Below are 25,477 nucleotides of genomic sequence, written 5' to 3'. Positions count from 1 at the left end.
CGTCCATGGGATTTACTAGGCAAGAGTGGGGTGCTATTGCCTTCTCCGCCAGGTGGTGGGAAGAGCAGGTAAAGAGGCCTGGAAGGGGAACAGGCTTGGCAAATGTGAAATGAGGAAGCAAGGGGGTCAGGGAAAGGGATGGGGAGTTTGTCCCCTCCCAGATGGGGACACAGACAGTTCTCCCCAGCACCAGCAGGTGGCGCTGTTAGCCCAGCCCTGCCAGCTCTTGGGTGTGGTGAGTCGGGCAGGTGCTTTGACTTCAGGTTTGTACAATAATTTAGGAACGTGCACCCCTGCCCTCTGGGGAGACTGAGGTGGATGCATGTGGGTGCCTGGCCAGGACCAGAAGACCAGGTGGCCAGAATCACCAGGTGGTGATTTCCTGACTGTTCTGCTCCATTGGCTGTATCATTTTCAATGTTTGTTTGCTCGTCTCTCTGCTGTCCTCTGGGTATCTGCCTCATTTCCTTGTCCCTTTGTTTCTCTGTCTTGCTCTCCCAGCCTCTGCTCCTCCTCTCTCCCGTCGCTCCCTGGTGCAGCTGGTTCCTGTCTCAAAGATTAATTACTCGCTTTCCTGATGGTAGCTCTGGTGAAGGGCGTGTGAGGAGGAGTCAGGAGGAGAATGTTCCTCATCTCCCTGCCTGCCCCTCCTTCCCGGGGCTTCAGTTCTCCAGGGCAGGCCAGGACTTGGGTGATGAACCTCATCAAAGGGATTCCACCTTCCAGTGCCAGGCCCAGCTTACCTCCAGCAGGCAGCCCTGGCCTCACACCATTGCTGACAGTGGGAACCAGGGCTTGAGTTGCAACCGAAGATCTGGACAGCAAAGCATAAGACAGCAAAAGAGCAGTCCCCACAGGGATTTTTATGATGGGTCATTTTAGTTGCAAAGGTAAAGCATCTCTCTTACCCCCATTGGAACATGCTTTCTGAATTATTTCTCAGTGGAGACTGAGCTGGTCGCAGCCTGGAGTTGACCTCCTGGTTGTCATTGTCAGGGTGAAGGCTGTTGGGTGAGCTCAGTAGTTAAGAGCTTAGTGTCTTAAAGCTTCCTGTTGGGTGGGAAGTCCGGCTCTGTACCTTACCATGGACCCTCCAGCCAAATGCTTAATCTGTCCGTTGACTTAATCTTTCTGTCTGTTGGCTGCTTCATCTGAAAATGGGAACAATAATAGTAACACCATGTAGGTTGTCATGAGGATTGAGTCAACATGTGTAAAGTGCTGCCACACACATGATAAATGCAGTGAAATTACTTGCTCTCATAGCTACATCACTTTAATTAAGTCTGTATTTTACTTGCAGCATATTATTAATTGATAGTAATATAATAACAGCAGTGGAATAGTAATGTGTTATTAGTGTGATACATAGGGCTGGGGCTCAGCAGTGGTGGCTCCTGGGCTTAGTTGCTCCACGGTATGTGGGATCTTCCTGGAACAGGGATCAAGCCCACGTCTCCTGCATTGGCAGGTGGATTCTTTGCCACTGAGCCATCAGGAAAAGTTTCTTGCACTTGCGAGATGTATTTCCTTAGGAAGAGTCCTCAGAATGGAATAACCGACCCTTTAGGCCTGAACTTCTGTTTTTATGACTATTGCTAATTGTTTCCACAATACGATCTAATGTGTTGTGGTTATCTGACTAGTCTATTTCTTTATAATTTATTTTGAATAGTAGATGTGTTTATGTGTATTTGGTTCAGAAACCAAAGTGATTAAAAATGATATATGGTGAGAATATTTGCTCTCGCTCCAACCCACCCTGACACCTCCTTCTTAAATCCACTTACCAGGTTTTTCCAGTGCTTCTGTATTCCTATATTATATGAACATTTATTCTTCTTATCTCATTCCTGACATGGGAAGTAATATCCCACACAATATGGTCTCACATCTTCCTTTTATCACTGGAGAATACATCTTACAGTTCTTTCTATATCCGTCTGCTGAAAGCTTCTTCCTCCACCTCCTTTCTTTTATAACTCTGTAGCATTTCACTCTGTAGATTTCCTTTTAGAAATTGATGATTCTTTTAAGAAATTTAATTTTACATCACACAAGTAACATAAGAATACATTTTTTTTTAAAAAAAACGAAATCAGAACATCAGTGATACAATTTCCAGGCAAGGGGAGAGATAAATTAGGAGTTTGGGATTAACATATACACACTATAACATATACTACACACACTGCTGCTGCTGCTAAGTCGCTTCAGTCGTGTCCGACTCTGGGCGACCCCATAGACGGCAGCCCACCAGGCTCCCCCGTCCCTGGGATTCTCCAGGCAAGAACACTGGAGTGGGTTGCCATTTCCTTCTCCAATGCATGAAAGTGAAAAGTGAAAGGGAAGTCACTCAGTCGTGTCCAACTCCTAGCGACCCCATGGACTGCAGCCCACCAGGCCCCTCCGTCCATGGGATTTTCCAGGCGAGAGTACTGGAGTGGGGTGCCATTGCCTTTTCCGACTACACACATTAGCACGTTATTATATATAAAATAGATAAACAACAGGACCTACTGCATAGCACAGGGAACTATACTCAGTATCTTATAAAAGAATATATATGTATATATAACCGAATCACTTTGCTGTACAGTTGAAACTAACAGAAATTGTAAATTAACTATACTTCAATTAAAAATATGTTACAAATAAAGATGCAGTCTCCTGTGGCCACAATGCCAGTTGCTTCTTCCCCTCACAGTAGCCACTATTCAGAGTTTGATACATACTTTCTAAATATTTTTGCATGTGTCTTGAGTAATGGTTGATGTCCATATATATGTATTTAGTTCATTCCTTCCAAACGTTGTATAGTATCTAGCTTTGAGTATATCACATGTGCTTAGCAGTCTCTGTTCTAAATGGTTGCTTCTGATATTATTTACTCTACAGAAAGTGCCGGAACAGCCCAGCACTCATCTCTATACACACATACGAGTGTTTGTCTAGATTTGAGTAAATCTAGCGGTGACCTTGCTGGGTGATGGGGTGGGTGACTTTTTATTTTAGTCATACTGCTCAATTTCTCCCTGGTTTCTGTTCCCACCAGTAGGCATGTGCAATTTGGGTGACACATCCTCTTTGTTGTGGCTGCATTTTTCTGACTGCTCACCCCTGAATTTCTCCAGCTGTGTTGCCTGTCACACCCTCTGCCCCTTCCTGCACCATCCTCCCTAAGTCAGTGAATTGTTGCCCTCTGAGGTTCCTGCAGCCACCTGGAATCATTCTAGGATGGTCTTTTGCTGAGAGTATCTGCAGCCTCTCCTTTTTCAGGGGCTTCCCTGGTAGCTCAGCTGGTAAAGAATCTGCCTGCCATGTGGAAGACCCTGGTTTGATTCCTGGGGTTGGGAAGATCCCCTGGAGAAGGGAACGGCTACCCACTTCAGTATTCTGGCCTGGAGAATTCCATGGATTGTGTAGTCCATGGGGTCACAAAGAGTTGGACATGACTGAGCGATTTCACTTCACTTACTTCTTTTTTAGAAGCCTGAGGCTCCAGGGAACTTTATTAACCAGAGGGGTGGCTGGCATGTTGTCTGTGAGACTGAAAGCGCTGACTTCCCTGGCCAGGTTCAGAGGGGTTGGCCTTGGCTTTTCATTGGTTCATCCTTGAACCTTGGCTTTTCATTGGTTCATCCTTGAACGGGTTCTGCTCTGAGGGTCCCTTGGGCACAGCTTGGAGCCCAAATGCAGTTCCTCTGCCGATTGAACCCAGAGGCCAGTTCTCACTGGGCTGGACTGGGGTGTTATCAGTTGATCTCAGACCCCAAGGTCAAATTCTAAGTTTCTTGAGAGGCCTAGAACTGGGCAATTGAGTGGGAAGGGAGTGACCATGGATGCAATTTCTGTCACCTACACCCACTTCCCTAGAAAGGAACCTTGAGATGGAAAAGACCATCTTATCGAGGTCTCTGTCGTTAGTTCTTAACCACTTCATGTACTACTCCATCCACCTGAATGCTCATACTGCATCCTGTGCGTGTATATGGAATTTCCAGCCCTCACTTTACAGCTGAGAACGTAGGATATAAGGAGGCATGGGTCCTGAGTGAACAGATCTGCGCAGCAGTTGGGTCTGCTGACTCAGGCCCATTGCTCTTTGCACACCCGTCTCTTGGGTCACAGAATGCGTGCACATATGTACAGGCATGCTCCCTGCACTCATACAGATATGTGTGCAAATTTAAGGACAAGTATTGGCAAGGGTGATATGGTTTTTTACCACTTTTTTCTTTCTTAAAATATTTTAATTTATTTATTTGGCTGTGCCTGATCTAATATGGGATCTTTAATCTTTGTTGTGGCATGAAGGATCTTTAGTTGTATGTAGCTTGTGGGATCTAGTTCCCTGATGAGGGATCGAACCCAGGCCTCCTGCATTGGAAGCACAGAGACTCAGCCACTGGCCCACCAGGGAAGTCCCTGTTTTCAGCTTTTTGTTTTGAAAATTATCAACCTGTGCAAAAATGAGAAGGACTGTGCATTGAGCAGCTGTACTCACCCAGATTCACCACTTATTAATATTTGCACAGCTGTTCTTGCTTTCTCCGTAGAATGAGAGTAAAGCAGAAAGTAAGTGGCCAACATCGTAATACTTCATATGTAAATTCTTCAGCAGGTGTCTCTCCCAAATAACATCATTTTCTGATGTAACCACAACGCTATGATCACATGTAAGAAAATGAATGTTAATTTACCAGCATAACTTAATATACAGTCCATTTCCAAATGTTCCCCAAGTTGAAATGTGGATTGTATATTAGATTATGTTATTGACTTATTATTAATGGGCTTCCCTGGTGGCTCAGACGGTAAAGAGTCTGCCTGCAATGCAGGATACCTGGGTTAGATCCCTGGGTTGGGAAGAGCCCCTGGAGAAGGGAACAGCAACCCACTCCGGTATTCTTGCTTGGAGAATTCCATGGACAGAGGAGCTTGGTGGGCTACAGTCCATGGGGTCACGAAAGAGTCGGACATGAAATGTGACTAACATTTTCACTTTATTATTAATGGTCACTCTTTGCACTTGGTTATTGCATTAGTCTTTTTAAATGTGGAACAACAGACCTAGCAAAGTTGTCTTGTAGAATATCTCACTTTTTATTTTTTTTAAGTTTATTTTTAATCGGAGGACAATCGCTTTACAACATTGTGTTGGTTTCTGCCATACAACAAAGGAAATCAGCCATAATTATACATATATGTACATACATGACATATATATATATATATATATATATATATATATATATATATGTATGTATGTGTGAGCCTCCCTCCCCCATCCCAGCCCTGTCCCACTTTTTTTAGATTTGTCTGAATTTTTTTTTTCCAGTGTTTTCTTTGAATAAGCTTTGATTTTACTGAAGAAAGACAACATGAGTGACCCACATGCTGACAGTGAGGAGGAAGGGAGAAATTCCTGTTTTATCTTCAGCTTCAGATTTAAGCCCTCCTGCCTTCCCCTTGAGTAGGGTTGGGATGATCGTCCCCAAGCCTGTCATTCATGGGCTGTGCTGGTGCGGCCAGGTCTCTTTGGTGTTCCCAGGGGCTCCTCCTGGAAAGACTTTCCTGTGGCCCGTTTTGGGGGATGGTCCCCTTGGATGAAGGACTTATGTGCTTTTTTTACTTGTCTAAAGCTATTGTTTTGCTCCTTCATGGGTTTTCTCCCCCATTGGGTAGAGAGCTCATATGTTAATTTTAACTAGTTTACTAGTGACAGAACTCTAACTCATACTAGTTTAAGAAGAGAGAGGAAAAAAAAAAGACACTTGAAGGAATAACCGATCTAAGAAAACAGCTTCAGGAGCGGCTGGATCCAGGTGGGTCAGACAACACCATCACTCTGTCCCTCTCTCTTGGCTCTGCTTTCTTTTGCATTCACGTCACTCACAGGCAGTTCTCCTTCCATAAGACAGCCACTGACTTTGGACATCCTGAGGAGTGGTAAGCTGCTTTCTATGGTGCCGACAAAACTTTGGGTTTTCACACATTTGCACCGGCTCGGTTTATATGCCCATCCCTGAAGCAGTCACCTTGACCTGATGAATAGAATACATAGATTGGCCATGCCTGGACCACATGCCCACTCTAGAACTTGCAAAGGGACAGCCCCGTCTGAACCACAGAAGCCAGCCCTGGTGTCAGGGCACTGCCCGAGGGAAAAATCAGGGCCTGTCGACCAAAACAAGGGGCCTAGGTGCTAAACAGGCAGAAAAGTCGGCCTCCCTTAGTCTGGCAACAAGCGTGGTGAGCCTCTGATTGACTGCATCATTTCCTAATCCCCTTGGGTCACATCCTTTTCATTTGGGTTTTGTGGGAGTCAGTAACTATGGAGACCACTTGTGTCTGGGTCTCGGCACTGCTTCTTAGGAGCTGTGTGATTCTCGACAGAAGAGTTAACCTCTCTGGGTCTCAGTTAACTCACCTAGCAAGTGGGGATGATATTAATGTTCCTTCCATACAGAGCTGTGAGCACCCAGTGGAATAAAAGCTGTGGATGTGCTTGCACCTGTCAAATGCTGCATTGGGGGGAGGTGTTTATCACCCTCCGAGGTGATTCTTGTGCTTCAAGGGGAGCAAGTCCTGCCCGTGGAACCACTCCTCAGACCCTTGGGATGGTGACCTACACAGGGCAGTGGAACCTCGGGATGGGTGGGTTATTCTACACTGGTGACTGTAGCAGGGGGGCACGGCCCTGTCCCACAGGGGAACCGTCTGAGCCTTTTGGTCATTTTTTGATGCGGAATGGGAGATGGTGGAAGTAGATGGGCTGGAGGAGAGGGCTCCAAAAATCTAGCATTTCCTGCCAATCCTGGAAGAATTTTTCAAAAGTATTTCTAGAAGAATAAAGGAATGTACTTCTTTCTTCATGCCCAAGGGTGGGTGGCCAGACCCCTACCCGTCGCTCAAGTGTGGGCCCCGGAGTCAGACTGAGTCTGTCCAGGGTTGGCCCTAGACACGTTCTTCTGCTCATCTATAAACATTAGAAGGATACTGACACCCTCCTCTGTACAGCTGTGTCACAGGCGAGGGGACTTAGAGACCTTGGAGTTGGACCCGCTGCTTTGAGGTTTCTCCTTGCCAGGCTCACGAGTTGTGCCAACCTGGAGCAGGGCTTTCAGTGTAAGAGTTGTTGGCATTTAGTTGCTCAGTTGTGTCTGACTCTTTGTGACCCCTATGGACTGTAGCCCGCTAGATTCCTCTGCCCATGGGATTTCCCAGCAAGAATACTGGAGTGGGTCGACATTTCCTACTCCAGGGGATCTTCCTGACCCAGGGATTGAACCCGTGTCTCTTGCATTGGGAGATGGGTTCTTTACCACTGCACCACCTGGGAACCCCCATCCTTTTATCCTTTTAGCCACATTACCTAAATTTTTGCACCTATGAGAAGGCAGAGAGTGGGTCTTCATCTCTGGGACAGCAATGCTCTGCCCTCCCCTCCGGCCAGTCCAGCTTGACTCCAGGAACATGGTCCTCCTAGTGGGAGTTGCCCCTCTCTTTCTGTCCTCCTCCTCTCCTTCCTCACTTCCAACAATATTTATTGAGGGTTAGAGTATATTAGATGGTATTCTGGGTGCAGGATATAGAGGAGGAGGTGATGACCTCTAAGATAGGTATGGTGTCTGCCCTTATGGAGTTTACAGTCCACTGGGGCAAAGAGACCAAAAAACCAGCCAACAGACAAGTCAGTAAAACCTCCTCAAAACCCTTCGTTAAGTTAGAATAATTACCGCAAAGGAAACAAACCGAGGGCTAGGTGCAGAGTAGCTAAGGGCTGTACTCCAGGTGAGTGGTCAAGGATGGCCTTGGCCACTGGGGAGGGGACATGTGGGACAAATCAATAGCTGATGAGGTTAATTTCCACATTGGATCATTGGGGATTACACTGCCAGTTGCTCCTCCTACCCTATTTCCCACACATCCCACTGCCTCACAGACTGGATGGGTTGATTGTTTCTGCTCCAGGTTCTCCAAGAAGGGACCCTCCTGAAGGTCACTGCCTGTCTTGCCTGGAGACGGCCTTACAGCATCCTCGTACATGTCCTTTGCATGACAGGTTTGATGGATGGTGTTCACATACAGCTGGCCACTGAGCCCAGCTCCCCGTAACCTTGAACCTGCTCTCATGCATTAAGAAGAAGAAAATAAGGAAGAAACTTTGGTCCTTTAGTTATTAGCTGTGACCCACGCAGCCTCATGACTGAGTGAGGGGGGCAGGGCAGGGGGGGAAATGGATGGAAATTTGGAGCCTTGGGGAGAAAGGGAAATGGCTGGTGCAGTTTGTGCAGTGCTTTGGGACTTGGAGGAGGGGTAAGATAGTGGGCACTAATTGGGGTGTTCCCTCAGGATGGAGGCAGTTGTTCGCCAGAAGAGCTTAGTACAGCAGGAGTGATGCAGGCTAGACAGCTGGAAGAACTTTCCTGACGGAAAGAGCAGAAAGGCCCCAGAAAGCAGAAAAATGTGCAAATTGCAGACTCATAGCCGCTCACCGGGAGGCTCAAGGCTTAGTCCCCAGCTGCGCGAGGCTCAGGGAATCTGTCTACATGGAAGATAAGCTTTGTGTCTGTCTTTAAGGCTAACGGGACTTAAAGTCACAGAGGGAAACAGCAGTTAACACATTAATGCTTTAGTGTCCAGAGGCCATTGTGAAGCAAACTCCAGTTGGGGTTAGGTAGAAACTGTTTGATTACAGCCGATAGGGGCAGTTTCCCTCTAGAAAGGAGTATCCAACCCAGGGTGCTTCCGGGACCCACAGAAGCAGGAGATGAGTTCAGACAACAGGGAAGAAAAATAGAATCTATAAGGAAATGGGTCAGTGGGGCCACAACCTATGAATTTTCTGGTTGACCAGGCTTATGTGTGATCTGCAGTCTACACAATGTGATCTTCGTGTTCTGCTTGGTACACACACACACACACACACACACACTGTTGGGCTGTACCCCACAGGCCTACAAGCCTTGTACTTGCCCAGCTTTGAGATGGAAGAAGGAGCCCAGAGTCAGCAGGACAGACATAAATAGTTTAATAGACAAGGGGATCCTACATGTTTGGATCAAGGTCCTGGAGTGACACCTCCCTGTGTGAAGCAGATGAGTGTAGGACAGGATGGCAGTAAGAGGGGGAAGTGATGTCTGGTTGGCTCATCAGTTACCAGGGAAACCGGCAGAGGAGCACACCCATCACCCCCTTTGATAAGCTATTGTACAATCATTAGCTGGGGCCAAGGACGGGTATATAGGCATTTACTGTTAGGAAGGTCAGTCATATGAGTGGGCTGTAGGTGAAGCAGGGGCTGGTTGAGCAGGGGATGTACAGAGAGCACAAGAACAGCCATCTTGGGGGCCTCATTGTATTCTGTTCAGGATGTGTAAGATCTGTGTGTCTGTTAAGTGAATACTCACCTGCTTGCTGGTACCCACGATGCTTGCCCTCATTTTTGACAAGCTAAGTTACAAGCCAACCTCATTTTACTGCACTTTGCTTTCTTGCGTTTCTTAGATATTGCATTTTATTTAAAAAAAAAAATTGAAAGTTTGTGGCAACCTTGCATTATCAGATGATAGCTTTTTTTAGCAATAAAGTGATTTTTAATTAAAGTATGTGCACTTGTTTTTAGACACAATGCTACTGCACACTTAGACTACAGTATGGTGTAAAAAATTTGATATGCACTAGAGAAAACAAAAAAATTGGTACAGATCATTTCCTTGTGCTACTTGCTTTCTTGCACTGGTCTGGAGCTGAACCTGCCGTGTCTTCCAGGTATGCCTGTATTTAGGGCTCCCCAGGTGACTCAGTGGTAAAAGAATCCGCCTGCCAAGCAGGAGATGCTGGTTCGATCCCTGGGTTGGGAAGATCCTCTGGAGAAGGAAATGGCAACCCCCTCCAATATTCTTGCCTGGGAAATCCCATGGACAGAGCAGCCTGGCGGGCCATAGTCCAAGGGGTCGCAAAAGAGTTGGACACAGCTGAGTGACTAAACAACATCTGTATTTGGTTTCCCAGGGAGCAGTCACAATGAGCCATCACTCAAAATAGCACAGTGATAAAGGCCACTTGAAGAGTACCTGTGAAGTGCTTTTCATGCATTCTCCTTTAACTGATTATAACATCCGTTAACTTATTAAAACTAACGTAGTTATAAATAGAAGAAAATGCAAAGACAATAATAAAAGTCATCATAATTCTAGAGATAAATCCTATTAACCTGAACATGCAGTTCATGTAGTAATAAAAACTGATCATTTAATTATAAATAGAAGAAATGCAAAGACAACAATAAAAATCATCATAATTCTAGAGATAAACACTATTAACCTTTTCCCCCTACTAAGAACTTTTTCTTTTTTTGGAACATGCCTTGTGGCTTGTGGGATCTTAATTCCTCTGCCAGGGATAGAACCTGGCCCTCGGCAGTGAGAGCATGGCCGAACCACTGGACCACCAGGAAGGTCCTTGGACTGTCTATTTTGAATAAAACCACCACGAACATTTTCATACAAGTCTTTATGTGGACCACACATGTTCAGTGAATCCTTGGAAGAACCCTAGGAGCAACACACTGTTGTTATTCCCATTTTACAGATGATCAAACTGAGGCTCAGGTTAAATTTCTAGCCCACAGCCACAAAGACAGTAAAAGCTGAAATCAGGATTTGAGCTCTGGTTTGTCTAACTGCAGGATCTTTTAGTTTTATTCCCTCACTGTGGTATCTTTCCATCACAGCTGATTAAAGTTATTAAGTCTAGAAACAAATGGGTCCTCATCTCAATGACCTGTTGTTCATAACAGTTTTAGCTCAAGTACAGTGGGTGATATTGATAATGATGGCTCCGAGTCACCCAGAAAAGATTCTGTTAAACCTGTATTTGAAGTGGGCAAAAATATGTAAGATGTCTTACAGAAATTTCTAGCCAAGGTCACTACAGTAAAAGCAAGCCAGCAAGCAAAGGAAAGTTTTGCTACTCAAAGCTCTGTTGTCTGGAATTCTCACTTAGGTGTAGTACGTCCTCTCCTGAGGAAGCCAGACACAGAAGGCATTACTGACTATACAGAACGGTATATAAATAACGCATGTATAAGAAACCAGTGTGTTCTTTGTAGAGCCAAACAGAATAGGTTTTTGGAGAGTCTGCCGGTTCTTGCTTTGAAAGTTGTTGCTAAGCAATGTTGCTAATATTATGGAAAGACAGCTTTCCTCACTTTTCCACTCAGCCCAGAAAGCCTAGCATTTGGAAGTGGCTCCAGTGGTAGCAGTAAGTTGGCAGGATTTGCTAAGCAGTGAGGTGGGGACTGCCCGGGGACCCTGGGTGTAAGATGACTGTGCTGCAGGCCACCCACTCTCATCTGCTCCCAGTTCTCCGAAGTGACCCCGGGCAGCCTCCATGCAAAATCTACGTCTTTCTGTTCATCAGGAACTTCACACATGGAAGAATCCTTTCGAATGTTTCTACTGTGGGAAAAATTATAGTCATGCTATAGACATGCTTTCTTGCCTGGAAAATCCCATGGACGGAGGAGCCTGGTGGGCTACCGTCCATGGGGTCGCGAAGAGTCAGACACGACTGAGCGACTTCACTTTCACTTTTCACTTTCATGCACTGGAGAAGGAAATGGCAACCCACTCCAGTGTTCTTGCCTGGAGAATCCCAGGGACGGGGGAGCCTGGTGGGCTGCCATCTATGGGGTCGCACAGAGTCGGACACGACTGACGCGACTTAGCAGCAGCAGCGTAGACATGCTTAGATTCATTGATTCAAAATGCCATAAATAGGGGCGTCCCTGGTGGTCCAGTGGTTGAGAGCCCACCTCCCAGTGCTGCGGACACAGGTTCAACCCCTGGCCAGGGAGCTAAGATCTCACATGCCACAGGGCAACTACTGAACCCCCGCCACAACAACAGAGCCCACGCAGAGTGACTAAGACCTAACACAACCACATAAATAAACAAACTGGGTTCCAGGATCCCTCTTAAAAAACTTCTGTAAATAAACCAAAAATAAATATTTTAAATACCTTCAGAAACCCAAAAAAAGATGAAAAACTCCTTTCTTCTTCCGCCTACCGCCCCACCCCCCTTTTGTAATTCCTGAAGAGGAAATCAGCAGAGTTCTGATGGACGTTGTCCATTGCAGGCTCTGGATACCAAATGATGTGTGGCCCAAGGGTTGGATGCCTGCCGCTGAGTGGGATCTGTGGGTTTCCTCGGGCTTGGTTTCCTCTGCCTAGAGCTCGGAAATGCCACACAAGTCACTGAGATCCGTTTCCAGAATCTGAGCCAGTTTCTCGGCAGATCCCCTGTTCGGTGGGATGTGTGTGGCTCCGGGGAGGTAGGCTGCGCTGCGGTTCCCAGACTTGGCTCCTGTGCCCAGCATGGGCATGGCCTGTTGCTGTTACCGGAGGACCCTGTTGTGGGATGGACCCCTTTGGGGGGCTGGTTGTGAGTTCTGAGAGAGGGGAGGTTAGGAGCTGGGAGGAGAGTCAACGTGTTGGCGAAGATCTCTCTTGCATCTCTCTCTCTCTTTTCAAAATAGAAACTGCTTCCCCACCTCAAATGACCTTCCCAGTCTTTCCCTTCCCTCCCTTTTCCCTCTCCCCTTCCTCTCCGCCCCTCCTCCCCGCTCCTCCTCTTCTGCTCATTTGGTGATGTCCCAGAGACGCAATAGTAATGTGGTCCAGCAGGGGGCGCTGACGTACCTGCCACGAATGAATGTCAGTCTGGTTCTTTGCAAGCCCAGGTGTGAGTGCGCTGCCGAAAGGAGACATGTGGTTGGGGTTGGGGGGCTTCTGAGTGATTTCTCTGAGCTGGAGCTGGTGTGTGTGTGAGTGTACCCTCAAAGGCATAAGAGCGTGAGGGGTTCTGACCCGTCCTGAGCAGATCTAATATTGTATGGTTTTAACTCTTGAATTGCTCCAAAGTTGGTGTGATGGTTGGGCACACTGTCCCCTGCAGAAGGGGACAAGCAAGACATCTAAAAAAAGCTGGTTTTCGTAAAAGGCCCCACCCCGTGTGGCTCCGCAGCCCCGGTTGCCCCACATCTACCCACGATCCTAGCCAAGAAGGGCTGCGATCCTTCTGGAGAGTAGTGGAGGTAGGGTGGGGCGGGGAGGGAGCGCTTGCTTTGGGCTCTCTCAGACCTAGACGCTGGCAGCGGGGCTGAGTCCCGGTTTCACACGGATGTGTCTCCTGGAGCGGCTTCCTAGGCACAGAAGGCTCTTTTCTTCAGGACCAAGCATGCGTGTCTGTCTGCCTCACCCCACTGGCCCCTTAGGAATGGGGCTGTGCAGCTGTCTGCCCTCTGTTCATGATTAACTCCCCCATCCCCTCCTCATCTCCAGCTCCCATCCAGGCGCCCCCGCAGCATTTGGGTTTCCCTGGATTAGGGGCAGAGACTCAAACTGGCAGCCTCCTGGCACTTTGTTCTCAGGGACTGTGGACTGGAAACAGGTGGGGGGCTGGAACAGACCTTGGAGGTCCTGTGAGCTGGGACACCTCTACCGATAAACTGCTGCTAAATGACTTGGGATCTGGGAGGAGACCCCTTGTCTGACCACTTCTGTCCTCACTGACCTCATTCCCTGTAGTCTGGAAGTGTCCAGCCTTCTCTGTCCACCCCAAAGTGCCCCATGGATGTGGCCCTAGAGGGCCTTTGAGTTACCCATCTGAAAAATTGTTCTCTTTTAATTCTCTTTCAAACTTTGTGATTTCTTCAAGGACAGGGTCTTCATTTCGCACAAGCATGTAGCTAACATCTAACGCTTGTCTTTTAACGAAGGTACTTCAGGTGCCAAACCTTCACCAGCCAATGGTATTGAGCTTGGATTTAACAAATTTGTATTTGTTTTTATGGGGTGAATGGCAAGTGAGTTAAGAAATGAGTGGACTTAAAGCAAAATAATAAGTAAATAACTGAGTAGTATGGTATTAAGACAAAAAATTGTGAAGGTGGCATGCGAATGGCCTGATTTGGGGGAACAGTGGCTGGGTCACAGTGGATAAGCCAGCTGGGAATGGGATGGTTTTGTGGTTTCATGTGTGCTAGCCCTGTTTGTTTTAGCAAGGGTGGTCTTAACGTTCTCTTACCCGAGTCTCCTGCACAAAGCTGGATGCACCCTAGTTATTTCCTAATTGCTGGTGGGATGGGCCCATCTAGCAAATGGCCATTACCTTCTCTGCTTTTGATGGATTTGGTGTTTTCAAATGTTTCCGTGTTTCCTGTGTGGGGCGTGGGCAAAAGGTAAGACTCTCCATCCCCAGGAAACGTCTACATCTTAGGGCACTAGGAATCAGATCAGGTCTTTTGGGGACAACCTTATATTTTCAGCCACACTGGGGCTGGAAACATTGAAGTTATAGATGAGTTGAGAGGGCCTGGAACCCCAGAATGGCAATGAATAAAGTTACCTCCTCAGTGGAAAGATTTTTCACTTTCATCCCAGTGTCCTGTTTCCCACTGATGCACTTGACCTAAAATACCTCCCAGGAAGTGGGGTGCAGGTGGGAGCCATTCATAGTCACCCACCTGGAAGGGGGTCAGGTTTTGCACTGAGATGTACTCTGCCCCTGTGTGTGGATAAAATACATCCTATGCTGGCCTGGACCTACGGCCAGTGCCCCCAGCACCCTCCTGACTATGGAGAAGTTCTGTGAATGGCAAAGGCTGGAGAAGCCCTGGGCTCTAGTGCTGGGGCTCTGCCCCCTTGCCCACTGAGGACGTACTCATTTCCCCATCCTTCTTCCAGACTGATTCTCAGGTCACTTAACTTGTGTAGTCCTTGCAGCCCGGCTAGCTGCAGTCCCAGGGGTGGGGCCTGGGGCACTGTTTTCTGGCTATAAATAGATGGCCATGGCTATATCTGTGATCTCCCACCACCCAGCCAGGCTCAGGGGGCTGAGGCCATGGCTAATGGACGCTTCATAAATAACACAGGCACAATTTGGCATCCCTCTGGTGCTCCCTGCCCTGCCCCCATTCCAATGCCAGCAAGAAGCTGTGCCCACTGGAGAGGTGGGGTTGAGGCCACAGGCCCTTGAACCATTCACCAGCCCGGTCCCCTCTCCAGCAAAGTCCCTTTCCTGTCTGGCTTTTCTCTGCTTGCTTGAACAGCAGACTGTATTTAAAAACAAAACAAAACAAACAAACAAAAAAAACCAAGGCAAATTGCCTGTGGGACCTCTTTGGCCCCAAAAGGGCTGTTTCCCCAAGATGGACTAATTGCCTTGTTTTAATTCCCTCCAGCTCTCTACCCATTCCCTTCCCTGGGGGTGGTGGAAGGAAAAGCCAAGCCAGTAGTTAGGCAGAGGGTGGGGGGAGTTGGGGTGCTGAGAGGAGGTGAGGCTTCCTGGCAGCAAATGGAAGAGAATGAGTGGGGCTTAGGAGCACCTTGCTCCCCACAGTAGGGACCCGGCCAGAGCCCTTTTCCCACGGCCTGGCATGACCTTCCTTTTGCATTCTGAAGGGAAGATGAAGCATGGACGCGATGTGGGAAGAATGCAGGCAGGGTGCATGCGGCTGGTGCTGGGGCCCCGGCTGCTGGTGGAATAGGGTGCCCCCTCCCTCAACTTGCATCTCCCTGGCAACCTGAGACGCGAGGTGCGGGTGTAACAGCCGGGAAATCGATCTTGGACCCTATGTTGTGTCAAACTCCCAGGGTCGGGAGAACAAATGTTAACCGAGGGGACTGAGCCCAGCCCACATAGACGCTGACTCTGTAGTAGATCCCTCAGCCCCAGCACGACAAGCCCTTCCCAGATTTGGGGAAAGGTGAGAGTTAGCATCCAGTCGAGTCAAAGCGCCAGGGAGCCCCGGCCCGGGAGGTCGGGCGCCGCGCGCTGGGCGCGGGATGCGCTTCTCACCGCCAGGCAGCCTGAATCGGGTGGGGGAGGCCCGCGGCGGTGCCCGCGCGCGGAGGCAGTTTCGCTTGGACTGAGGACGCGCGGTTTCCTCTCGGTGCATGTTTTTCTCCCTCTGTTTTAAAGACAGTGACAGCATCGGAGAAGTATCCCGGCGGGCCGGGCTGGGAGAGAGCGTCAGCCGCCTTTGCCTGGGGAGGGAGCCCGGGGCCGGGCCAGCGGGGGCGGGCGACGCGGAGCGCAGAGGAGGGGACCGAGGAGAGGCGAGGGAGCCCTGGGGCCCGGCCGCCCGGCAGGACGGGAAGGGGCCAGGGCGCGGGGCAGAGAGCGAACCCCGGCGACGAGCCCCGCGAGCGCTGAGCGCGAGCCGGTCGCCTCCCTGCGGACCGCCCGCACCCGGGGCGCCCCGGGCCGGGGCCAGAGAGGCGGGGTCGGGGCGGCGTCCGGGGCGCGGGCGGCGCGTCAGAGCCGGAGTCCCGGAGCCGCCCGTCCGGGCCGCGCCCCGAGCGAGCCTTGGAAATGCCCACGCTGGGGGAGCGGGCACCGGCCGCCCGGCGGGGCCCGAGGAGACGCTGAAGGTCGCCGGGAAGTGAGCGCCCGGTCACCTGACCCCCGGGGTGCACCTAGGCGGGGCGGGGCCCATGCGAGGCGAGCGGCCGGGGACCCGGGCGCCGGCGCAGGGGCCGGGAGCGGGCGTCGCGGAGCGCGCGGAGCCGGGCCGGCGGGGGCGCGCGGCGGGCGGGCGAGGGCGCGGCCGGGCACTGCCGGCGGCCTCGCCATGTCCCAGCCGGCGGGCAGGATGCATTGCCGAAAGGCTGGGATCCGCGCCGCCGTGGTGCTCATCGGACTCCTGCACAAATCCCGAAAGCAGAGTAAAGAGAAAAGGTAACGCCTGGCGGCGCCACCTCCCTCTTCCCGCCGCTTTCGGGCTCAATCCCCGTTTTCTTTGGGGTGGACTTTTCCAAGAGAGCATTTGGCTCCGAGCTGGATGGGAGAAAGCCTCCACTCTGGGCGCCGTCGGGCGAGCGAGTTCGGAGCTTAGCCCCGGACACTGGCTGTTATGGGAAAAAGCCCAGGCAGGGCATTGGCTGAATCGGGGATGGGGGGAACGGTGGGTGAGCGCGGCCGGGAGGATCATTCGGACTCCATCCCGCACAGAGGGGCACCAGATGCTTCACCCCCACTCCTCGAATTTGCCTAGCGCGGCGTCCTTCCCAAAGCCTGCAGCGCGGGTACCATTGAATCGACCCGGGCGACTGTCCCTGGCTCAGGCCCCGACCCGAGTGGCCCAATGCGCTGGAGATGCCATTTGCTTCTCTGCAACTTGGCTGAGCCCGCGAGGGGCCGGCCAGGTTGGGATCTGCTAGCTTCGTGCACGATGCCCTCAGGCCAGGAGCAAGTTTGGAGGTTGTCTATCACCTCCACCCCCGCCTCCGTGTCTCTCTGTCTTTGGGTTTCTCTGTCTTGCACCATTCTTGGGTTTACTCTCGTGTTTGCTCCTGAATGTTGAAAATCGTTCTCCCAGGCTGTTTCAGAGATAGGCTGGAGGGCCTGTGGGGGTGAGAGATGTGGGGTTTGGGATGGGCAAAGGAGCTTTGGAGGCACCTTCCTGGACCCACAAAACCCCAGGGAGCTGGCCATACAGGCTGGCAGAGCCTCTGTCCTCTATAGGGTACATGAGCCCAAAGTCTGCCAGCAACTGGGGGTCATTAGAGTTGACTGTCCACAGACATGTGGTGGGGGTGTGGGGCAGACTGGTGGCCCTGCTGTATTCTAATTTCCAGAGACGTTCAGAGTTAATGCTGCATTCTACGTTGATCAAGGGCTCAGACAAGGACAATGGAGCCAGAGAATACCTGGGTGGTGACTGGTGGCCCCTGGGCTCACCCAGAAGTTGGGTGTGCCTGGGGGAGGTGGTGGGCAGTGAAGTGGAGCACTTGGAACAACCGGCATGGGTTGCCCCCTACAGTCCGGCTGTCTTCTGTCCCTCTCGTCCCCCTTCCTATAATGTAATTCAGTGTTTCCCACAGCCTGGGATGAATCTCCAGTGAAGTAACTGAAGGTGGTTAAGCATGAAATAGCATTGAGTCACCTAGTGAGAAAGTTCTTCCCTTTTCAGTTCTCTGCTAATCCTTGTGATTTCTTCAAGGGGCAAGTTTCAGGTTGGTGCTAGTCTGACTTTAACACCTTTTAAACACTTGCTAATCTCCCACTTATAACAAAGAGAGAGCAGACCTCTGGCTCAGGGCCTTTAAGTGGGGGAACAGTGCCTGCCTGCAACTTAGGTTGTTTTTGTAGGGTTTATTTTTAGGATTCTGTCCTGGCTATGGCCAGTGGTACTGATGTTCTCTCTTGCAGTGGTGATATGAAGCATCACTTTAAATTAGCCGAATCAAGTCACAAGAATGAGTCTATTTAGTAGAAATGGTACAGATGGTGTAGAACATAGCACAAATTCTGCAGGTGATCTAGGAATGAATGATGCTCAGGACGCACTTGTCTAGCAGAAAGAGCTGCCAGAGGGACTCAGGACCTCAGGGCTCCAGGTCTGGTCCCCATTCTCCCCTAGACTTTGATTCTCATCCATTCCCTGCTCTTTGGCATTTTATATGTACAGATGAGCAAGCCAGCCCTTTACAGTCAGAAAGATACGGGGTGGCTGCTCCAAGACAACCTGGACCTGTTTTGAGGGATGAGAAGGGAGGCATGCTCCATGGAAAGGCAGCTAGTTGAGAATCGCTCCTGTCTCTGAGTGTTGAACGTGGATGTGTGGCAGAGGCCCAGAAGCTCTAGTCCCCCCTCCTCTCTTGACCATGACATGATGGAGTTCATCTCTCTGAGCCTCAGTTTCTGCATCCCCACAAAAGGCATGCAAGGCTCAAGGGAGATGATGTGGGTCATGATGCATCTGATAGGTAGGAAGTACTGCATGAGGATGGAGGGATTTCAGCAGATCGCTCCCATTCTCCTCTCTCTGCGCCCATGTCCTGGAAACCACGGTAAGATGGCAGGTGGTGACAGCCCCACCAGTGGTCCAGACCAGCTGTGTGTGGACTGAGAAGGCAGCCAGGTGGGTGTGGGCCTGAGCAGAGAGAGTGTGGGCTTGGGGGGCTGCAGTGAGGCACAGGGCAGGACTTGGACAGGGAACAGGAAGGGCTTGGCCCAGGTGAGGATGCCCCAGGCTCCTGGTACTTGTGTTTCCTCCTGGCTGTTCTGTGCTTTTCCCTGCAATGCAGGCAGACAGTGGTGACCCTCTCAGCCTCTGCCTTTGTCCTGTTTTTCTGTTGCTCCTGCTATGCTGATGGCTCTGGCCATGGATTTAACCTGCCAAGGAGAGAGAGGGCTTGCTTTCATGCTTGTGCTGAACGACCTTTACTTCCCTTGCTGTTTGTTATCTGGAGTTTCTTTGTCTCTGAGTGTCTGAAATCAGTGCACACGATTGACCCTTACTCTGCAGGCACTGGCCATGGGGGCCCTGGAGCAGGCTGCAGCTGCCAGCCTCTCTTAAGCACTTCCTAAGCTCCATGCTGAGTGTGAAATTTGCCGAGTTCCTCCTTCCTCCCCCATCTCATCACAGGGTCAGGTCAGATTCAGGTCCCCTTGTCATCCATCCCAGAAGGCTTGATTCACCCATCGATCTTCCCAGCACCTCTAATTGACAGGCCTGTGCAGATAATACTCCTGGCTGTTGGCCATGAGGGATGGAAGGTACTGTGTGTCTTGTAGTAATGGCCCAGTGGTCCTTCATCTTCCTGCCCTCCCCAGGCCACTTGGAAATATTGTTTGGGAGGGGGAGGGAGGTATGCCAGGCAGAGTGGTTACAACATTGGTAATCCATACGGGCGCAGAAGCAGGAGACTTCCAGGCACTCTTGGTAGGTCCTGAGAACTATACCAGAAGCGCCAGCCTCAGATTGCCTCCTGGAGAAATGGGAGTGGGGCTCACCAGCCTTGATCTGATGGCTCCGTGGGAGATTTGGGACAACCTGGAGGTCCTGCTTCTTTCCTACCATCTTCCAGGAATTCTAGCACCTGTGATCTTATGGAAACAATGTTGTATTTGAGAGGGGATTGAATTTGAATGTGGTTCCAAGGAGGCACCTGAACAAAGCCTTCCTTGGTGATGGCAATTTGGAAGCCCCTGTAGTGGAGAGCACCTTTTTTTTTTTTCTTTTCTTTCTTTCTTTACTTGGCTGCTCTGGGTCTTAGTTTCAGCATTCAAGATCTTTTAGTTGCTCCATATGGGATCTCGTTCCCTGACCGGGGATCAAACCTGGACCCCTTGCATTGGGAACACAGAGTCTTAGCCACCGGATCACCAGGGAAGTCCCTGGAGAGCTGCTTTAGAGTGCTCTGATTTTCAAAGCATATAGATGTGGCAGAGCGGGGTAAGATCCAGAGAATGGCTTCAGTAATCATAGAAGTGGGTGATGAGGCGGGTGGTGCCCTCTGAAGGGGTGATAGCTTATGGTGTACAGTGTCAGTTTTGTGATCTCCGAAGAAGAAGATGCAGCTTTGGGACCAGGGACCAGGCTCGATCACTCAAGAGTTTTTGTGTAGCAGTATCAAAGTATGGAAAGGGGCAGAGAAAGCTTCTGACATAGACATCAGAAGGGGGACGGAGAGTGTCCCCCTTGCTAGTCTTGTGAAGTGAAGTGAAGTTGCTCAGTCGTGTCCGACTCTTTGTGACCCCATGGACTGTAGCCTACCAGGCTCCTCCATCCATGGGATTTTCCAGGCAAGAGTACTGGAGTGGGTTGCCATTTCCTTCTCCAGGAGATCTTCCCAACCCAGGGATCGAACCTGGGTCTCCCACATTGCAGGCAGATGCTTTACTGTTTGAGCCACCAGGAGGGTTTATATACTTTCATCAGACCCACTCCCACAACATATATCTTAAATTAACAAGATTAGAACTAACAATAGAAAGGTCTTACCAGACCCACTCCCACAGTATACAAGTTTTAAGATAACAAGATTAGTCAGAGGGTTCTTGTTAAGGAGAAACATATCCTTGAGCAAGATACATTGTTATATTGACTAAGACAAGGCAATGTAGAAAAAAATATTTGCCCTTTTCTCCTCCTTGAGAGCCTCAGACCCCTTTCTCCTCCTCCTTGGGGACTCTGGACTTCTTATCAACCTGCCTAAGAATTGACTCAGGGGCAACGGGCATCTTTGGCAGTTGGTTCGAAACAGGGGAACATAATCAAAATATTTACCTTCTGAAATGTGTGGATAAAGTCCGTGTGGCTGCAGGTGTGACATTCTGAACTGAAGAGAGGTCATTTAGCATAAATGAAAGAAAAATCCACATCTTACAGGGGGTAGTTATTTTGGGACAACTCTCACCATGGGGTTTACAAGGAGGAAAATATAAATTCACTCATCATTCAGCAAGTCACTCATGGCAGGCTCTGTGGGACAGAACAGTGACTCTAACGAACCTGATCCCTCCATGGTGGGACGTAATGTACAGAGGGTTAATCCTGTGTAGGTTATTAGAAAAATCTCATCCTTGGCTTAAAAAAAACCCAGCTTTTTATTGTGAAACTTTTAAAGCATGCACAAAATTGGAGAGAATGGTCTAATACAATACCCAGTTTCAGCTTTTATCAACTCATGGCCAATCTTATTTCATTTATTTACTAATTCACTCCCCCGCAAGATTATTTTGAAGTAAATCCCAGACTTTATATCATTTCATTCTTAAATATTTCATGCATCTTAAAGATAAGAATTCTTCTGAAAAACTAGCAATGATCATACCCCCTAAGTTAACAATAATTTCTTAATATCACATTCAGTCAGTGTTCAGATTTCCCTTATTGCCTCTTAAAAGTTTTATTTTTTATTTAGATTTTATGGTTCATTTACTGTCTCATATCCCCCCAGTCAAAGATGATTATTTCTTTTTTTTACCTCATAAAAGTTTTTCTAAAGTGTTTTGGGGTTAAGATTCACAAAATCCAGTGTGATTGGTGATACGTCTCATTATAAGTTTTCTCCTACAACTCTTTTTTTTTTCTTTCCTCCTTATAATTTCTTTTATCAAGAAAGTGGGTTGCTTGTCTTGGGGAGTTTCCCACAATCAGGATTTTGTGGATGGAGTCTCTGGGTGTCATTTAACTTGTTCTCCTTTCCTCTATGTAAGTGTCAGTGGTATTTAGTTTTAGAGGCTACAGTAGATTTGGGTATGATTTTTTTTTTTTTTTTGGTGAGACTATGCTAGTGGAAGTTGGGCTTCCCTGGAGGCTCAGATGGTAAAAAATATGCCTGCAGTGCAGGAGACCAGGGTTCGATGTCTGGGTTGGGAAGATCCCCTGGAGAAGGAAATGGCAACCCACTCCAGTATTCTTGCCTGGAGGATTCCATGGACAGAGAAACTCGGTGGGCTACAGTCCATGGGGTCACAAAGAGTCAGACATGACTGAGCGACTAACACTATGCTAGTGGAAGGACTCCCAGGCGGCGCAGTGGTAAAGCAGCATGCCAGTGCAGAAGATGTAGGACACCAGGTTCGATCCCTGGGTCGGGAAGATGCCCTGGAGGAGGAAATGGCAACCCACTCCAGTATTCTTGCCTGGGAAATCCCATGGACAGAGGAGCCTGGAGGGCTACAGTCCATGGGGTCTCAAAGAGTCAGACATGACTGAGTGACTGAGCACGCATATACACTAGTGAAGTTGTCCAGTTGTCTGCTTTTGTGATATCAGCAGTCACTGATTGCTTTGTCCTTAGGGTTTGAAGGCTGGTGTCATGGATGATACCTGGGTTCTCACATGGGAGAGCTGGTGCCAGCCCTTAGAGCTGCGTGGAGTCTGAGCCTGAGGAGTGTCCAAGAGTACTGGCCTTTGAGCCCCAGAGTCCCGGGGCTGGAAAGGGTGCAAGGCAGGAGCTGGTCTGCTCCCAGGCCCCGGAACAGATGGCCGCTTGTTCTCATCTTAGGAGGTGACTTGGTCCTGCCCTCTGCGGAAGGGCCTGCCCTCTGCGGAAGGGCCTGGTCTTCACCCTTTCTTGTCTCATGCTTGAGCCAGTTGCTATCGTTGCTTTAAAGAACAAACCTCTCCCTTTAACCAGCTTCCCATTTTTAACCTCATTGCAAGTCTGAGGAGTTAAGGAACAGAATTTGAGGTGTAAATGAGTGTATTAGATTCCTTTTGAACCATTATTTTAATCTTCTAATTGGTCTCCTCACTTCTTGTCCCCCTTACCTCTTCTCCTGACAGTTGCCACAGTGGAGTTTTAAAAATTCAAATATAAAACAATACAAAAAAATTCAAATACGATCAAGTCTGTCTACTGCAAGAAGCTCTCCATGGGCTTTCCATTATACTTTATTTTTAAAATTTTATTTTTTAAAGTTTTTTTTTTAATGGCTTTATTTATTTTTGGAGCTGTGCAGCATGTGGGATCTTTGTTTCTCGATCAGGGATTGAACCTGCATCCCTTCTGTTAGAAGCATGGAGTCTTAACCACTGGACCACAGGGAAGTGCCTCCATTACACGTGAAATGAAATCTAAAATCTGAAGCTGGGTCCACGTCCCCTCCCTGGTTCTATGAACTTACCTCTGACCTTGTTCCCCCTCCCCACTGTGATCATTGTACTTCAGTGGCAAAGGCCTTCTCTCTGTTTCTGGAACATGCCAAGGTTGCTTCTACCCCAGGCCTTTTACACATGTTATTTACCGTGACTTCACTAACCATGCGGAGAAGGCAATGGCACCCCACTCCAGTACTCTTGCCTGGAAAATCCCATGGATGGAGGAGCCTGGTAGGCTGCAGTCCATGGGGTCGCTAAGAGTTGGGCACGACTGAGCAACTTCACTTTCACTTTTCACTTTCATGCATTGGAGAAGGAAATGGCAACCCATTCCAGTGTTCTTGCCTGGAGAATCCCAGGGACCAGGGAGCCTGGTGGGCTGCCATCTATGGGGTCGCACAGAGTCGGACATGACTGAAGCGACTTGGCAGCAGCAGCACTAACCATGCTTCCTCATCACCTGGCTCTCAACTCAGATATCATCTCCTCCAAAGGGACTCCTCTGACCATCCAACCTAAGCAACTCATTCCAGCCGTTACAACTTTACCTTGATATATTTCCTCCGTGGCACTTACCGTTAACTGATATCATTTAGCATGGGTAATAAACAATTCATTGACTATCTCCTCCCCTAGAAGGCGAGTTGTCTGAGAGCAAGGACTTTGCCTTTTTCACATCATTGCTGAGAACAGGAGCGCTCGGTAAATATTTACTGAATGAATGAGTGGGTGCTCATGAGACTCACTGACCCCTCAGGTGAAATGTGCTCACTGCTTCTTACCTTGAAGTCCTCTTAATACTGTAGTGCTCTCTGAGATGGGTTTCAAGATGTCCCTTTTCTTTCTGTCTCTTTTTTTGGCCATACCATGTAGCCTGCAGAACTTCCCTGACCGGGGATGGAACCTGTGCCCTCTGCAGTGGAAGCATGGAGTCTCAACCACTGGGCCACCAGGGAGCTAGCTCCTTTCTTGTCTGCGATTTCCCCCCTTGCCTCTTGTTCCTTTCCTTCCACAAGAGATTCTGGGGAGAAATGAACCAGATCACTTGCACGTGGGTATTTTTCACGTTATTCCTCTGACTCCTTCCTGCCTCTGCGTGGTTCAGGGACCCATAGATGGGAGGGTCCCGGCTGAGTCCAGCCCATCCTGAAGCTGCAACTGGGACACCAGGACTGTCCTGACTCTGGGTTCCTAGATTTCGGGTCCTGGAGCTGCTACCCGACAGGCAGAAGCGGGGTCCCTTCATTCATGCCAAAGAGGGGCCAGTGGGCGCCTGAATTAGCAATCAGTCTCCGTTAGCAAATATATATATTTTTTGAAATGTAGCTTTATCTCTTGGGAGCCCGTGTAGTGCACAGATGGCTGGTTACCAGGATGTTGCCAAATAGAGGGCTTGCCAGGCTCGCTTGGTTAAACCAGCGAGAATCACTTCTGTGCGCTCGGGGGCTGCTGAAGGGCTCAGGAAGTTTCTCAGTCATTTTAAGCAGATGAGGCACCCCCTCACCCTCAGCCTGGTCCCCACCCCACCCCACACCTGCCCGACAAATGGAGTTTATTTGCCTCCGGAATCCATAAAAAATAAAGGAGGTAGGCAAGATGATTTCAGGTGGACAAGCATTTCTTGTTTTAATAGCTATTAAAAAAAAAAAAATTCTGGCAAGTGATGCTGGTTTTCTGTGTATGGCACTTACATAATGCTTTAAAAAAGTAAGTTTGTTTAAGTAAAAAATTGCGAATTAATTTAAAGAGAAGTGTTAAGAGAAGTAATAGGTGGTACGCGGATTAGGGGAAGATGGGGAAGGTGGTGCTGACATGCCTGTGGCTCAGGGAGGAAGGGAGCCTGTTTCTCGTATGTTAGAATGGATGCTGCAGCATCTGGGTCGTTGAGGACTGAATGGTTGTCACAAGCCAGCACCTTTTGAGACTTACTGTTTGCGAGGCTCTGGGCTGAGGGCTCGTGTGCGTGCCTATCAATTTTACCAGTTATTATCTTTGTTTTCTAGCTGAGAGACAGAGGCTCAGAGGTCGAGGATCATGCTGGGGACAGAATCAGAGGTGGAGGAAC

General features: G+C 49.2%; 1 protein-coding gene across 4 annotated transcripts in view; it reads left to right on the top strand.

Annotated features, from left to right (window-relative positions):
* RAP1GAP2 (RAP1 GTPase activating protein 2) overlaps nucleotides 1–25,477 on the top strand; it is a 216,497-nt gene that overhangs the window by 55,241 nt on the left and 135,779 nt on the right. The window contains exon 1 of one of the 4 annotated variants that reach the window (XM_070390221.1): nucleotides 16,155–16,754. The exons of the other annotated variants lie outside the window; for them this stretch is intronic. Coding sequence (XP_070246322.1) covers nucleotides 16,648–16,754 — 107 coding nt within the window. The 5' untranslated portion in view covers nucleotides 16,155–16,647. Of the gene's footprint in view, nucleotides 1–16,154; nucleotides 16,755–25,477 lie in introns of those variants that run through there. 4 annotated transcript variants of the gene reach the window in all.

Source organism: Bos mutus, chromosome 19, assembly GCF_027580195.1.
Source record: "Bos mutus isolate GX-2022 chromosome 19, NWIPB_WYAK_1.1, whole genome shotgun sequence".
Lineage (NCBI taxonomy): Eukaryota > Metazoa > Chordata > Mammalia > Artiodactyla > Bovidae > Bos > Bos mutus.
The sequence above is the reverse complement of the archived record's forward strand: the minus strand, read 5'-3'. Positions and strand labels throughout refer to the sequence as shown.